At 37.5% G+C, this 17,212-nt stretch overlaps 1 protein-coding gene across 2 annotated transcripts in view; it reads left to right on the top strand.

The window, feature by feature from the left end:
• The window catches only part of DMD (dystrophin), a 907,831-nt gene that overhangs the window by 609,199 nt on the left and 281,420 nt on the right, over window positions 1-17,212 (top strand). For both annotated transcript variants that reach the window (XM_059827200.1, XM_059827195.1), the window contains one exon: window positions 15,401-15,612. In XM_059827200.1, the coding sequence (XP_059683183.1) occupies window positions 15,401-15,612 (212 nt within the window). The remainder of the gene's footprint in view (window positions 1-15,400; window positions 15,613-17,212) is intronic.

Genomic DNA, 17,212 nt, shown 5'->3' with positions numbered 1-17,212 from the left:
TTGGAGGTGTCAGACTGTGTTTATGTCTGCTTTATCTTCTTAAGTGTAGAAATGAGTGCAGTATTCCAGATGAAAAGATATAATTATTTTGCAGAATATTCATTACATTTCTCTTATTCTTATTCTCTTTGAATTTTTGCGCTTTCAACACTTGGCTTTCTTCACTGCAGCATTATATTAGGATGGCAACAGTAATGGTTTAATCTGTTCATGGGATACGTTTTCTTTGCTCCATTTTATGTATTTTCCTGCAAGCAGAATGTTGAGCTCTATAGTAAAATATAGACTAGGATAGGATAGGATAGGATAGGATAGGATAGGATAGGATAGGATAGGATAGGATAGGATAGGAGTATTTCAATTGGAAGGGACCTACAATGATCATCTAGTCCAACTGCCTGACCAATTCAGGGCTGACCAAGTTAAAGCATATTATTAAGGGCATTGTCCAAATGCCTCTTAAACGCTGACAGGCTTGGGGCACCGACCACCTCTCTAGGAAGCCTGTTCCAGTGTTTGACCACCCTCTTGGTAAAGAAATGCTTCCTAATGTCAAGTCTAAACCTATGCAGTGTGTTAGGTTCAAAATTTGCTGAGTTTCAGGCATATCAGAATAGTGACTTTGAAGTGTGTTGGTTTGTCTAAAGTTGATTAAGTTTAGTCCATTTAGTGTCTCATGAGTCTCTTGAATGTTATGATTTGTGTTCAAGTACCAAAAAGAACATGAACAAAGAACACAGATGTTTGATTAAAACAAAACAAAACACCCCAAAACAAACCCAACCCCTTCTCAAACCAAAAACATAGTAAAAGGCAAATTATTGTGTCTTTCCTTTTCTCAAGATTGGTGTAATTGGCACATTATATATTTTTTTCTTTTATTAGTGAGCTAAAATATTGGACTAAGAAGACAGATATGGGATTTTGTTGATTTTTCTTTTTTAAACTTATGTGTCTTATTTTGTTATTAAGAAACAAATACATGCCAAGCTCCATAGCTTAGGACCCAGTTCATGTGACCTTGAGAAATAGTCCTGTAAATTAAAAATAGGAAAAAAAAAGTTACTTTTTTTCTTACATGCTCCTATGCTGTGCTCCTCTAATAGTTCAAGTACCAGCATTTTTATAATAGCCCCTTCATTTTCTGATCAGTGCTTAGTTAAAAAAAAAAAAAAAAATGTGGAGCAGTATAGCTACACAAAGAATGCTCAAAATGTCTGAATGTTTTGGAAATGTCAGAAGAAACATTTCTTCTGCAATGTATGTTACTGCCTTAGTTGACTCTGTTGGATATTTACTTTGAAGTGTATAAGGTCAATTTAAGTGTGAAATTTTACTCTTTATTTGCTTTTTATTTCAACAAAGTCCAAATACTATTTGGCCACCTAAGTGGAGAATACTCATTAAAAGAAGAAGAAAAAAAAATTTCATAACAACCTGCTCACAAAAGACTCTCTGGGTCATTTTGCAGCCTATTTTTATGTCCTGGAGTATTGTATTTCAGGCCATTAAGGAGTTAAGTGTTGGGAAGCTAAGATTGTCTTTCTCTGCATAAAAAAGTATGGATTAACCAGTATCAGACTGATAGCATCTCCTGGAGTATGTAGAAAATAGGTACAAATGTGAGAGGGAAGACAGAATGGGGTGTAAGACATGTGGAAATGTCATCTGAAGTAGAAGCAAAAGCCTTGAGGAATTAACTCACCTTTGGAAATACTTAGTTCAATATTAATGTAATTTTTCTAAAAGACTGTAATTGTAAATCTGGAAAAATAAGTTTGTCTTTGTCTTGGCCAGAAAGACAGTCTTTAATTTACAGTCTTGTGACATCTGATGCTTTTCTCCTCTCAGGAAGATTATTGTAAGAGAAGTAACTATTTTACCCAATTTACCAGTACAATGCATAATCTGTAAATGTTACTTTCTTTTGAGTTTATAAGCTTCTGTCTGTGCTGGAATTTCTGGTCAACTGTCCCTGAAAAAATACCATGCAGAAAGCTGTATATCTGATATTTCACTGCATTATTGAGTACTGCATCCATCTCTTGGGTCCCCAGTTCAAGAAAGACATGGACCTGCTAAAGAGGGTCCAGAGGAGGGCCATGAGGGCTGGAACACCTCTTCTGTGAAGAAAGGCTGCGAGGGTTGGGGTTGTTCAGCCTGGAGAAGAGAAGGCTCCAGGGAGACCTTATTGCGGCCTTTCAGTACTTAAAGGGGGCTTAAAAGAAAAGCGGAGAGACTTTTACCAAGGCCTGTAGTGACAGGATGAGGGGCAACAGTTTTAAACTACAAGAGGGTAGATTTAGATTAGATATAGGGAAGGAACTCTTTACGATGAGGGTGGTGAGACATTGGAACAGGTTGCCCAGGTAAGTTGTGGATGCCCCCCTCCGGAAGTGTTCAAGGTCATGTTGGATGGGGCTTTGAGCAGCTTGATCTTGTGGAAGATGTCCCTGCCCATGGCAGGGGGGCTGAACTAGATTATCTTTAAAGGTCCCTTCCAAACCCGACCATTCCATGATTCTGTGATTATTAAATTGGTAAATTCTAAATAAAACAAATTTATACAGTGTTCTATTTCTTTAGTGAAATAACAAACTTATTAAGTTAACTCAGTTCAGATACAAAATGCCCAAAATTTATGCTTAAAGTTGAATATAGATATATTTTAAAAGGAAACACTTTTACTTCTTTGCTTTGAAATCAATTCTTGCTCATTTGGAAGTTTTCTTCGCTTTCAGAGACAAAAATAAAAGTCAGACTTATGATGTTTTGATTTGGCCCACTGTTTTTTTCTGATGCATGCATGGCTTTTTTTGGTTCATCCACTGAGCTAAACTCAGTATTGTTGCCAGCACCCCGCCTTCAGTGATGGTTGCGTAGGTGAGTGAATGGAGCTCTAGAGTTGTCTCCCAGCTGACCTCCGGTGAGAGGCGCATGCCATAGAGGTACAGCAGTCGAATCACTGTGCAGATTTTGCATTGTCAGAAGAGGAACAGCAAAAGATTCAGGATAGTCTGTGCTCATAATTCCTGGTCATGGAAAACCATAGAGAGCAATTGTACCAGCAGATGGTCTCAGAGTAAAGACCAACAAATGTGTTGCTTACTGACCATTGCACAAAGTGTGCCAGTTTACCCTTGCTGATGCAGCTTAATTAGTAAGTATTACAGTGGTAAGGATGTGGACCTTGAGAATTATAGAAAACAAAAGCTTAGTTTTGGATGATATTATTCTGACAGCTTATATAATATTTAATGTCAAATAACAGAAGGAAGAGATTTGCTGTTTATTCACTGTAAAATGAATCAAAGCCAGCTGCAGTCTTTGAGTTCTGAATTTTGGATTTATGGCTTTTGTGGGGAGTGGAGGTTCTCCTGAGGAAATTATTTTGTTTCTTGAATAAGAAAATAGAAATACGAACAGTATGCAAAACTTTGCTTCAGTAGCTTGGAGCCTGATATTCACACATTTGCAGAATTCCTGAGTCCATTTTAATTTTCTAGGTATTTTGATGCTCATAAGATTTCCCACAGTCTTGCCGATACAGTTAGAGCTGCATCTATTAAATCAAAACCAAAGCAAATCAGTGTACAGATTAAAAAATGCAGATATATTTGAAAAGCAAGTCTCAGCCTAAACTCAGTAGGAGTTAGTAGGCTGATGACATTAAAAATATACGATGTAAATATGAATGTCTGATGGCAACACAAAGTTATGTGGTACTAAGAATTCTGAAATTCATTGCCTGTATGCTTCATTAGGTAGGTAATGAATTTTGTACATTTCAGGACTTAAACTGCCAGACCTACCATTATGTTTTTGCATCAGTAAGTACGGAAGTCTATGAAAGCGTTAGTATATGAAAGCTGATGTACTTTAATAATGCTAATAGCATTTTTGTTTATCTTCAGAGAAAGTAGAATGAAATTTCACTAATTTAATGTCCCATTTTTAAATACAGGCACAGACAAGTCATATTTCTTCTGAAAAAAGGTTTTCTTAAATATTTTGTAAGTATTACAAATGCTGTCATCCATGAACAGAAATTACATTCATAATTACAAATTATTTTCCCTCTAATAGCTTAAGTCACCAAAATCCTAGAAAATATATTAATGGACATTTGGGCAGAGTTAAATACTAAAATACCTAGTCACTTCTAATTAATAATTACATTCCTAAGAAAAGACAGAAATTAATTATTTTTTCCCATTAAGTTCTTTGAAAACTTTTCTATAAATTTAAAACTGAAACAATGCGATTACTTATATATTCACTCATCTAGTTAATCAGATTAGTCATAATTCTGTGGCTTCAGCTTGGGTACCTTCCGTCAGCCTAAATATCATTTCTAAATCTAATGTAAGTCTTCATAATTATATGATGAATATTTAAGAAAGTAGCTAAATTCAATAATGCAGTAGCTATTTTCTACATACCACAAAGGAAATTGAATAAAACAAACATTTTGAAAGATGATAAAATCATTCCAGCAAGGGAACCCTCTGGTTTTTCAGTTAGTACAATGTTACTAAAAAGTTGGTTTTTTATATTATCCAAATATCTGAGTCTCTGCAGAAAAAAATAAGTTAATTAACTTCTGGTGGCATGTCAATATGCATCCTGCTGGTGGGGTCACTGAAGAATCACTGCTGAATCTGGATCCTGCCTGAGCAGTGAGACTGACTGTGCAGTCCATTTCTCCATAAATGTCCTGACCTACTTCTTAAGGCTCTGACAGCAATAGAGAAGTATCAGAAGTTCACTCCCTAATCTGTCTATCCATCTCCCTATTCAATACTTGCATATATATGCATGTAGGTATTTTTATTTGTTTCTGTAGGTTTCTAGCAAAACTACATTTAGATTTGTTACCTATTTCATACTAAATCCTGAAGAATTTTACTTCTCTTTAGGGTAAGTGTTTATTTCTCACATAAAAATTTTACAGATTGTATAACATTTTAACATGCAAGGCGAATGCTCTTCCACATCATGTATACCATGATCTGTTCCCTTTTTCATTCAGTGAAAAAGTGATCATGAAAACTTCATCTGAGAGGTGATAAATATTATATACATAAATACTTCTAGAAAAACTTGACAAGCTAGTGAGTGCTTTCTGAAGGACCTGTATTCCAAATAATAAGCTCTTACATGTCCTTCACAGTGCTCAGTCATGGAAGTTGCTATTTGCTTGTTAAAAGAAACTGATTTCTTTAGATGTGCTACCAGCTTAGTCTGGTCTCCAATTCCCACTCCATATAGCAAGGTATAAAGTATGCTTCACAGTGCTGAAGAATTATTCACTTGATGCTTAGCGGAAACCACTTGACAGTTTTCAGTTCATTCTGTTTGTTCTGACACTTCCAAAGGAACAGAGTGACCTTCATTAGTTTGATCATATGGAAGTGATTTTTAGATAAAAGAAAAATAGGCTTACCCTAGTGAAACAAAACAAAATTAAATCATAGAGTTGCAATAGTTGGAAAATTAATTACCCCCCAAAATTATTAAACTACAAAATGAGATTATGCCTGTGTATGTTTAAAAAAACCCAACCACATTTGTTGAACTCTCCCTTATTGCCTATCTTTTTTAGCTTCTGAGAAGCCAAGGAAGGTAACATTCTTCCTCCCATGGCTTTCATGCCTTGACAGGTCTTTCAGGTCCATTTTCATCGCTCTTCATCACCCCAGAAAGACAACTGAAGACTCTGAGCACTTCTTCCTGGTTTCCCTTGTAATACCTTTTATCTGTTCTTAGAAACTAGAATATTTCACAATAGCATAGAGGATTACACTTCTTTCCTTCTTCCTGGGTGTTATTCATTCACTTCTTTTGTATGCAGCTTAATTTGTGTACATACTTTCTGTTTTGCCTATTTTTTTGTAAGCCATAAGCTTTTTTAAAAAATCTCTCATTACACATTGTTATACATATATGATAAGGAATTATCTTTCTATTAATACCTTAATAGATTAATGGTGCATAAAAGCCACATCTGATATCTCACTGGCATAAATGAAGACTTCACATTAAACTAGATATTCTAAGTTGCCACCCCACCATTCATTTTGGTTTTATTGGCTAAATCCTCTCTTCCCATTACTGACCATTTAAGGGACACATAAAGTGTCTTAGATGACACATTATTAGTGTTTTTCCATATTTAGTTGAAGTGTTGCCATAGCTTTCTAAGGTCCTTTTTTAAGAAGTATGACTTTTATAAGCCTCTGAAAAAGATTAAGAGAAATACTGCTTTACAAGAAAAGATAAAGAAGGACAGATGAAGCATAAATTACTATCTGAGTAGGCTGGCTCCAACTGTTCTCTACTGTGTACTCTGTCCTCTCCAGCTCCGCTCCATAATGATAGCCTACAGGCAGCAACTTAGTAGATGTTATAACTGTTCCTGTAACTCCTTAAGTACTTCAGCATTTAAAAAAGAAATGTTTAAAACTTATCCTCATTTGACTCTGCATCTACTATCCGAATGTTCTCCCTAGACCAGTGTCTCACAGGTTCACGATTGTTCATAAGAACAGAGCCAGCATCCTTTTGTCAAGGGATGTTGTGTGATAGACTTTATTAAAGTGGTTCGTTCTTGAAGATTAAGACTTAGGGCAGGCACCTCCTGTTCTGGAAGGCAACAGAAGAGAAGGTAGAGCACCTTCAGCAAGAAATAATTGACAAACGGAGAACTTTAACTGAATCCTTTTCCTAGGAAAAAAAAATGTTATTTTAGGTTTATTTGCTTCGAACAATACAATAATGAAAAGCAAGGTAACCACAAGATAAGACAAAGCTTAAATGATGTTTAAGCTGTGATCCCAGTCATGGTTTACAGAAAACTGAGCCGTAATTGGAAAGTGTCAGAAAGCCTTGCATGTAATGCATGGTGTTGTGCCTTCAGAATGGTCTTGTAGCCCTATGAAAAACATCTCTTTTTCCTCATAATTTGTTTATCTCTATTATGTGGGAAACTATACTGTTTAGTGGAAGAAAGGGGAAAGTGTAAAAAAGGTGCAGTAATCTGGTATGTTTCTGTTTAAATCTGTATTATAGTTTCTCCATCAAGCCTCTCAGAAAACCTGCTCACTGTTTAGTAAGACACACTTAACAGTTTTAGGATTGGAAAACCTATTGTTCTATACCGCCACAAAAGTTTAACTAAACTAAATTTTATATCATAAATATAATATGTATAGATTAGTTAAAAGCATATGAAGTAAGATGAAATACATAACTGTTAGCTATCCAGAACATTCAAAGAAAAGTATATTATGGGGCTGCAACTCCAACAGAAATTAATCCAACCTGATAGACTATTCAAAGATGAATCTTAAAACATGTACTTATCTTTGAAAACAACTTTGTAAAAGACTTAAACTCTAGGGAGATGTGGGAGTAATCTCTAGGGAGAAGTAGGAATAATTTTCAGGGTAGCATATGATTGAAAAAAAGTCTTGTATTGACAGCTTTGAAGCTGTGGTAGTATGCTTCCAGGGCAACCAATCACAATGTTGGGCTTGGACTGTTTTTAACCTGGTCCTCCCAAAAATCTCAGTTTTTATGTTTTCAGCATTTTCTGATATTACAATCTCTAGGTACTCAGTTTTGCTCTGCATACTACTGTGTCTTGCTGTCTCCTACTTGTAGTGCTGGCTGGTACATGTACCATATGAAGTGTTGTGCTTGCAATCCTATGACTGTGGAAACCACATTCAGACCAGGGTGGCATCCAGTTCTGTAGCAAGATTTTCTGAATACAGTACTACGACCTCACCCAGCGATTTCTTAACCTGTTATACGTAACATTGACAAATGAAGTTGTTACAATTGGCAGAGGATGTAAAATGTTTTCTTCTTTATGCTTTCATTCGATTTACCAGTGACAGCCATTCTGTACACCCATAGTTTTTAAAGGCTACTCAGTACTCTAAGAATGAAGATCTCGGTTACTCTTTTCTTTCAGTACATTGAGTGTTTCATATTGCTACAAAGGAGAGGGGGTGAAAAACCCTGAAGATTCAAGAGATTATGACAAAAATATGTAACTATTCATAAGTCATTTTTCAGAATTGGCTAGATTTCAAGCTCAGTGTGTCTCTTCATCATGATCATTGTTGCAAGGTATAAGTAAATTGAAACACTCAGAGATGCATATAAAATGATTTTTGTTTTTCAGCTAAGGAATATCAGTGCCTCAGTAGCTTCTTTTGGTAACATGAATTATAACTGTCCATAATTCTGCTGTTGTCCAGTTATATTCTGCAGCAGGTCAGATTGCATTAGTCTCTCTGGTCTTCAAATCTATGAATCTACAGTGAAAAAGTTACTTTTATAAGAAAATGTCAATATATTGACAATAATGCTTTTGAAAAGCACTCTCCCACAGAGCAAAATGAGTGCGGTTTAGGTAATTTGTGAACGAGGGAAGTGGAGGTTTTCCACCTTGCAAATTCTGTTGCTATTCATTTACTTGGTCACTTTTTTTGGAGTGTGTACTGGATTCAATAGGCTTATCAAACTGGCATGGAATGATTGGTTTTTTCATCTTTGCATAGGCTAAATGTAACTTATAGTAACATGAACTTTATTTCTTCTGTGACTGACAGCTTCTTCTCAGACTCCTTTTCTGTTGTTTCCGCAGCTGTTATAACATAAACAGCAGAGAGAAAACTCTCTCAGTGAAGATATATTTGTCTTATCAATGATAGGAACACTTAACAGAGAATAAGACATTTATTTTGTTTGCTGTTTCTCTCTTATACCTAGAGTATGAAAAAACCAGTATAAAATTTTTGTTAATAAACTAAACTGACACTTAAGCCAGCAGTCTCCTTCACTGAGAGTGTTATTTCTTCAATGTACTAAATCAATATGATAACCAGATTGAAAAATAGTTATCTTGTGTTTGATCGCTTTAAATGAAGTTTTCTGCTTTGTTATTGCTTCTAATAACTTACTAAATCTGCGGTCAGTTCAGCAGAATTACTTTTATCCATCTTAGTGATATAATCACTATTGAACAACTAGTGAATAGTAGTGATGAAAAAAAGAAATTGAATAGCAACCCTGAAATTACGTACTGGTAGAATCTCACCATGCCTCTAAATTATTCATTTGAGAGAGTTCAGTGTTGAACTGGGAGCAGTTGGAGCCATGCTGGGACACTTTCCAATAAGCAAGTGCAAAACTTGTGTAAGTGAAGTACGATGAAGACTTCTGTCTGGAGCACTGTGATTAGGAACTGCATGGGGTTTGGGTTTCACTTCAGGAAATAACCTGTTGTTAGCTGTGATGCCTATCTTCAAGAAGGGCCAGAAGGAGGATCCGGGGAACTACAGGCCTGTCAGCCTGACCTCGGTGCCGGGGAAGATTATGGAGCAGATCATCTTAAGTGCTGTCACGTGGCACACACAGAACAACCAGGCGATCAGGCCCAGTCAGTACGGGTTTCTGAAAGGCAGGTCCTGCTTGACCAACCTGATCTCCTTCTATGACAAGGTGACCTGCTTAGTGGATGAGGGAAAGGCTGTGGATGTAGTCTAGACTTTAGTAAAGCCTTTGACACCACTTCCTGCAGCATTCTGCTAGAGAAACTGACTGCTCATGGCTTGGACAGCTGTAATCTTCACTGGATAAAAACCCAGCTGGATGGCCAGGCCCAAAGAGTTGTGGTGAATGGAGTGAAATCCAGCTGGCGGCCGGTCACAAGTGGTGTTTCCCAGGGCTTGGTACTGGGACCAGTCTTGTTCAATACCTTTAACAATGATCTGGACGAGGGGATTGAGTGCTCCCTCAGTAAGTTTGCAGACAACACCAAGTTGGACGGGTGTGTTGATCTGCTTGAGGGTAGGAAGGCTCTGCAGAGGGATCTGGACAGGCTGGATCGATGGGCCGAGGCCAATTGTATGAGATCCAACAAGGCCAAGTCCTGGGTCCTGCACTTGGGTCACAACAACCCCAGGCAACGCTACAGGCTTGGGGACGAGTGGCTGGAAAGCTGCCTGACAGAAAAGGACCTGGGGGTGATGATTGACAGCCGGCTGAATATGAGCCAGCAGTGTGCCCAGGTGGCCAAGAAGGCCAACAGCATCCTGGCCTGTATCAGAAATAGTGTGACCAGCAGGAGTAGGGAGGTGATCGTGCCCCTGTACTCGGCGCTGGTGAGGCCGCACCTCGAATACTGTGTTCACTTTTCGGCCCCTCACTACAAGGAGGACATTGAGGTGCTGGAGTGTGTCCAGAGAAGGGCAACGAAGCTGGTGAGGGGTCTGGAGCACAAGTCTTATGAGGAGCAGCTGAGAGAGCTGGGGTTGTTTAGCCTGGGGAAGAGGAGGCTGAGGGGAGACCTTATCGCTCTCTACGACTACCTGAAAGGAGGTTTTAGTGAGGTGGGTGTCGGTCTCTTCTTCCAAGTGACAAGTGATAGGACAAGAGGAAATGGCCTCAAGTTGTGCCAGGGGAAGTTTAGATTGGATATGAGGAAAAACTTCTTCACTGAAAGTGTTGTCAGGTGTTGTAATGGGCTGCCCAGGGAGGTGGTTGAGACACCAACCCTGGAGGTATTTAAAAGACGTGTGGACGTTCTCTCAGTGTGTCCAGAGAAGGGTGATGACGCTGGTGAAGGGTCTGGAGCACAAGTCTTATGAGGAGTGGCTGAGGGAGCTGGGGTTGTTTAGCCTGGAGAAGAGGAGGCTGAGGGGAGACCTCATCGCTCCCTACAATCACCTGAAAGGAGGTTGCGGAGAGGTGGGTGTTGGCCTCTTCTCCCAAGTGACAAGTGACAGGACAAGAGGAAATGGCCTCAAGCTGCACCAGGGGAGGTTTAGGCTGGATATTAGGAAAAACTTCTTTACTGAGAGAGTGGTGAGACACTGGAACAGGCTGCCCAGGGAGGTGGTGGAGTCACCCTCCCTGGAGGTGTTCAAGGAACGTGTGGACGAGGCATTGTGAGACATGGTTTAATGGGCATGGTGGTGTTTGTTGGTTTATGGTTGGACTTGATGATCTTACAGGTCTTTTCCAACCGTAGTGATTCTGTGATTCTGTGATGAGGCGCTTAGGGACATGGTTTAGTGGTGGATTTGGCAGTATTTGCTTTACGGATGGACTTGATCTTAAAGGTCTTTTCCAACCTAAACTATTCTGTGATTCTATGTATGTTGTCTTTCTGATACCCAGTTTAGATTTGTTAATTGTCAAGTATTTTTGTGGTTTTATATTCAAATAACACTAGTTAATGGCCACATGGATAGAGAAAATGATTTTAAATTATTTCTTTTCCTTTTTCTTTTCCTTAAGTCTATAAAGAAAATTTTGTCCTTTTTTTCCAGATTGCCCCTTTGCAGATTGCTTGGTAGATAAATTTTATACTGAGTAATTAAGAATCCTCTTGAGATAATTTCAAGTACTGATTCTTACAATAAAGCTATTGTGCTGTTGCCAAATTTGGAGGGGGGGGAAAGGAAGAAAATTGGATACAAAGGGGGAGTGCCTCACTAAAAAAGAGATAAGGCTTTGAAATGGAGAAGGCACAGAATTTAGCTGTAATGAACAATGTAAATTGAGGTGTTTCAGAAAATACTGAACTATGGGGAAAAAAAGTTTTTGTCGTCATTACAAATTATTTAAAATTCCTGTGCTTCAGTGATATTAATAGCGCACATTGATCCACATTTGTTCTGTCTATCTAGGTGTTTTCAATGTGTAGTCATCACAATACATAGGTGCAATGATATCTAAAAGATAAAGACCAGAGTCTGATCTCAGTAATATGCTATCACAATCCAGAGTGCAGTAAGGACTGTACATTACTTTTTCCTGACAAAGCTTACTTTTTTAGCCATATTAAATATTCTTGCTTAGGTTTCAGGATATTTTATGAACTTTGCAATAGTCTTTTGCCTGGTTTTGTTTTATATATATAATTTTTTTTAATTTATTGAATATTACTTATTGAAGGCCTTAAATTCAAGGTAGGAAGTAGTGGTAAAATTTTTTCTATAGTTCTCTAAAAATTGGGCAAATCCTTTTCTGGAAGAATTGCTTCACATGCCATAAATTCTTCTATTTTTCTGGTTTTTGGAACTCTATTTCTTATTTCTAGGGTTGTCTTCCTGGTTCCAGGTAAGCGTGATTAGACTTTGGAAGAAATTAATTTTCCCTCTGCTGAATCCCATATATTCATTGTAACCTTAAGGATTTTATAAAGTCCAGACAGCAGAAATACCCCTTCCAAGGCTATAGGCAGAGTGTCAGCCTGAAAGAACTTTGTACTGAGGTTCCTCATTGCTATCTTATAAAACACCCTTAAATATTTTCATAAAGCTGTTAGTACCTAGTCAGAGAAAGTCTTTTATAAGTTTCAGTGCCCTTCACAAAACCCCCATGGTGTTCAGAATACTTTAAAAGTTGTCTTCTACTGTCCAACAACATTATTTAATAGCAATTCTCTGACCCTTCTCATCTGGAGTCAGTAACTAATTAGCTACAGGTGAGGGGTTCGTGGGTTGCTGGGATCACATACATACACTCAAATTGGATTTTCTGAACTTTTTTGTTTGGCACAAATCCATAAGTGGTATTCACCTTTCCTTCTGTGGGCAACATCCCACTAAAGAGTATCCACAGGAAAAAAATACATCCTGATGAGACACTGATTTACACTGTGGTTTTCAGTGTATTTTGGAAGTGAATTTGCATATTTTAAGCTTTAGCATCTTGGGTTTTTTTGTTATTCAAAAACCAATCAATAGTTCACATTCAAATGGGAGCATCATTTAGAAGATGTAAACGTAGAGTAATGAAGGGATTTTTGTGTTACCTTAAACTAAATAATGTTGTCATAACTATAAAGGCCTCTCTAATAAATTATCTCTACATATTTTGTCTTATATAGTACTGCACTGTTTGGTATATTCTATCTCAGAAAGGCCAGTTTAATTATGTAGATGTCACGGTGTGTTTATCCCCAACTGAAGTACTTTGTTAAGTGGTTTTTGTCACTCACTGGTTCAAGAAAACAATGTTGGGTTTTTTTTTGGTTCAGATTACCTAGTAACTTCCTAAACTCTTCATTTCCAAACTGTAATAAAGCAAAACTATTACACATTATTTTTTAAGTGCCTATGTTGGAAGCTTTTCTTTTCCCTTTTTGGGGGAGATAACTCATGTATTTTCACGAGGAAATGTGTTTCATAGATTTGGAGCTTGTGTATTCATAGTCACATGTGTAAATGGGCTCCTGAGATGTCCTGAATACAGCTTTCATTATGCAGCCTCATTCCCCACCGGGGTGAGAGAATCGGTCATCACACAGTCCCAGGACTGTGGTATGTGATGAAAAACTCAGTCTTGCTGAGAAAAGCACAGTCCCTAGAGAAGGACTGCTAATATGTCTTACTTAGCTACAAACCTCATGAGACATTATGGAAGAGACCCATCTATAAATATTTTTATTTTTTTTTATAAGAAATACCAGCATTTGTTATTAAAAGCAGCTATTATGAAGAATTAATATAGTTGTAGACCCAGTTTTCTTTTGAAGCAGTTCTGCAACAGAGTTTTCATTTCTCTCTTAATCCTTCTCCCCCCCCCAAAAAAACCCACACCAACAAACAAAGAAACTTATAATAAAGCAAAAATAGGTGGGATTTTTGTAATTTTTTTCATCGACAGCTGACATAAACAAGCTATTATACTTTTGTCAGCTACGTACCAAAATCTCCAGGTTGCCAGAAATCAAATGATAACACACTGAATGTTTCAGAGTCTAAGAAGGAAGGAGCTTGAGCAGTTATTTGCAAGAAATAGGTGGCATCTATTGCCTGTATGCCAGCTACACTGTGGAAAGTGTTTGCGCAGTCTTTGTCCCGAAGACCTCCAACACAACCCTTGAGTCACATGCTGTAGCCATAGCACAGAGATTTTACTTGAGCAGTTCAAGAACACTTCTGTTATTCACCCTTCCTGTACACCACAATCTCTTTGTGGTTTCAAGTATACCCGAAAGCTTACATTGGAAATCCTCATCCAGATAGGGCACAGAAACGAGTTGTTGTTTTGTGACCTTCGTATACAGTTTTCTAAATTGAGGGGTTAGATTTACTTCAGATTAAGTGTTTGGGCCTTAGGGCTAACCTTGCTTTGCTCTGATTGTGCTTTGTGTTTTCCAGTTCTGTTTCTTCAGTTCCTTCTGCATTTCCTTTGACTTGAACATGCTGCTATGTGTGTTTACTCACAGTTTTTCTCCCTAGGCTTGAGAAGGAGATGCTGAAAGGTTTTCTTTTCTTTCTCTAAAACTCAGCTGAGTCCATGTAAAGATCTTTATCCCTTCCTCTGGAAGAAGGAAGAGCACTGATAGGTAGAAGTCTCCTTTCCCTGCTGAAGCATTTCTCATCCCTTTAGTCTTTAGCCTGCACCATTCTGGAATCAACCCTGCAGTGAGAGATGCAGTGTTGGAACTACCACCGCTCAATGATAATTTCAATTGCTTTCTGAGCACTCGAGGAATCTCTGTTCCCCTCCCTAGAAGGCCTGTGAATTTTCAATGTAGTGAGGCAGTTTTCAAGAAAATATTGAGAATGTAGTTTGTGCTGCCTAACCTCAAGGAACTGAAAAAAAAAATTAAAAAATGCCTATTTCTTCATGCAGTGCGCAGATTTTATTGTTTGTGGAGTTTTGGTTTTTTGGTTTGTTTTTGGTGGGGGTTTTTTGTCAAACTTCAGCTGCTTGGATGACTAGGTCTCCTGATGTTTTATGCTATGGATGAGTCTGATGCTGAATACTAGCCAACACTTATTATCGGTGATTTTACTGATTATTAAGTTCCCACAAATCATATTTCGTTCAAATAGTGGATAAAGCTAATCGTCATTTTATAATTAACATGAACATATGAGAAAGTTTTTTAGACAGGCTTTGCAGTCTTCTAACATTTGCTTTAATGAAATAAGAAAGTATAGCCATTAATTATATCTTGCAATAAATCTTTAACTCATATTACTGAAGTCCCTAAAGGACTTGTTCTTCAGAAAATATTAAACCTTGTGTTGGTTTGGTAAGAATGAAAGATTATTGCTGATGCCTTTTCTCAAATGTGATCCTGTTTCATAATGCTTTTTGAGGCATGAACATGGCATTTCTGGCTGCGTATGCATCGAAACACATGCTGTGTACTGTAGTGTCATACTGTGTGACCCAGAACAGTTTATGTGTTCTTCTTTGTTAAACTAAACTTAGTCACAATTGCAGCTTAAAAGTACAAGAGCTCTCCAATACAGTCAGTTCTAGAAAGTTTTAAATATTATTTTTTACTCCCTTAAAAAAAAAGAAAGAAAAAGCTTTTAAGTGACTCAGCTTTTGTTTTTCCTTTGTGTTTCACCAGTTGAAAAGATACAGAGCCAGTGGGATGAAGTGCATGGACACCTCCAAAGCCGGAGACAGCAGCTTCATGAGATGTTAAAGGATTCAACACAGTGGCTAGAAGCTAAACAAGAAGCTGAGCAGGTTCTTGAACAAGCAAAAGCTAAGCTTGAGTCGTGGAAAGAAATTTCCTACACCATGGAAGCTCTGAAAAAGCAGAACACTGAGCTTAAGGTCACTACTGAGAATTAAAATATTTCCGCTTGAGTTAATTATATTGTTAAAGAAAATGTCCTCTAATTACTGGACAGTACACATTAAGAACAACCTCTTTATCACTTATTTCCCACAAAAAATTAGAAAGAAATTGACTTACAAAGTCTAAACTATGTGTCACATAATCCTTGAATGAAATTGGTCTTAACTTAGCAATCATAACAAACAGCTGCCTGATCTTGCAGGAAGAATACCTATGTTTTCAGCACAAGTATTTGTCATCTCTTCTGTACAACAGTCTCAGCTGAGGCACTGGTACTGCAGACCAGGAAATCCTGTGGTATTGGTATGTCTGTCTGCACTGATAATGAAGCTGTATAGGTTGTCTGGAAGTAGTTAAGAGAGGAAAAGGAAAAAAAAACTGTAACAAGCTATATGGAGAAATTTTGAAAATCAGTCATTTTAGATTTGCCACAAGATAATCTCACTGGGTTCAACCTTGGCAGGGTTATTAACTGCAGAAGACCTGAACTGGCTGCTCTTGTGATTTTAGCACACATGTTGTCATATTCTAGGTGCTAAAATGTGCACCTCAGTTAACTTATGTAGCTAAGTATACCCCAAGTAATGATGCAAATATGCCCTAACAATTTGCATCAGTTTTTAAGTTTCTTGTTATGGAAATAGTCATACTTTGGTGACATTCTTCATGAATAAATTTTGTGAAAAGCTGTTTCAGATTAATAATATCTCATTTTCTGGTTGGGGAAAAACAAGATTGAAACCAACCAGTTGATCAGCCTCTTAAAGTGAGTCCTCCTTCCATGTTAGTGGAACGTTACATTTTAGTTATTTGGGAGAATAGTTACACAAATGTTTTCTGATATGTTCTCCTCTCCTGCCCACCAGATTTTTATTTTTTTAAACTCCTACCACTCAGCTGTTTAGTTAAAGTTTGCAAACTTAGAACAGTCTTATTTGCACAGCTGAATGGTAATGAACTGCTGTGAAGAATAGTGGGGTGAGGTCCTCATCAATTGGTTTTGCTGTCAGAGAAAGTACGTGTATAACTGCACGATTGGTCTTCAGCTATCTCCATCATCAGTTAGTCATTGCCTTTCTGATATTTAGAAGTAGATACAAAACCTGTTGGGTTTTTTCATTTTTGGTTTGTGGTTTTTTTTGCCTGCCTGTAAGAAGCATAAAAACATTCATCAGCCCATTGTTTTAGGGCTGAGAAGTGGTTAAGTTTTCTCATTTAAGGTTATACCAAAAGGGTCATTGCTTGGGAAGGGTGGATTATGGTAAACAAGGGCAATCACTCACTAATGTATTAGAAAGAGTTATAGATTATGTATACTACTGTCATTCAGCATAGAGGACTCCCATTTGTCACTGTCTTTCTGCAGAGATAGAGTTCTGGCTTCTGCCCCGTGTTTGCTTTTAAAAAAAAAAGGCTTCAACAAAGTCAATGTCCCAGCTCTGCAGAGACTCAATTAACAAAAAAAATGTTCTGTGCAAACACAACCTTACGTCATTGTGTTGGAGTGTCTTATGTCTCGAACACAAATTAATGAACTAGGAAAATAATTGAAAATATAGTTTGAGAAATACATTT

The sequence above is a fragment of the Gavia stellata genome, chromosome 1 (assembly GCF_030936135.1).
Source record: "Gavia stellata isolate bGavSte3 chromosome 1, bGavSte3.hap2, whole genome shotgun sequence".
NCBI lineage: Eukaryota > Metazoa > Chordata > Aves > Gaviiformes > Gaviidae > Gavia > Gavia stellata.
The sequence above is the reverse complement of the archived record's forward strand: the minus strand, read 5'-3'. Positions and strand labels throughout refer to the sequence as shown.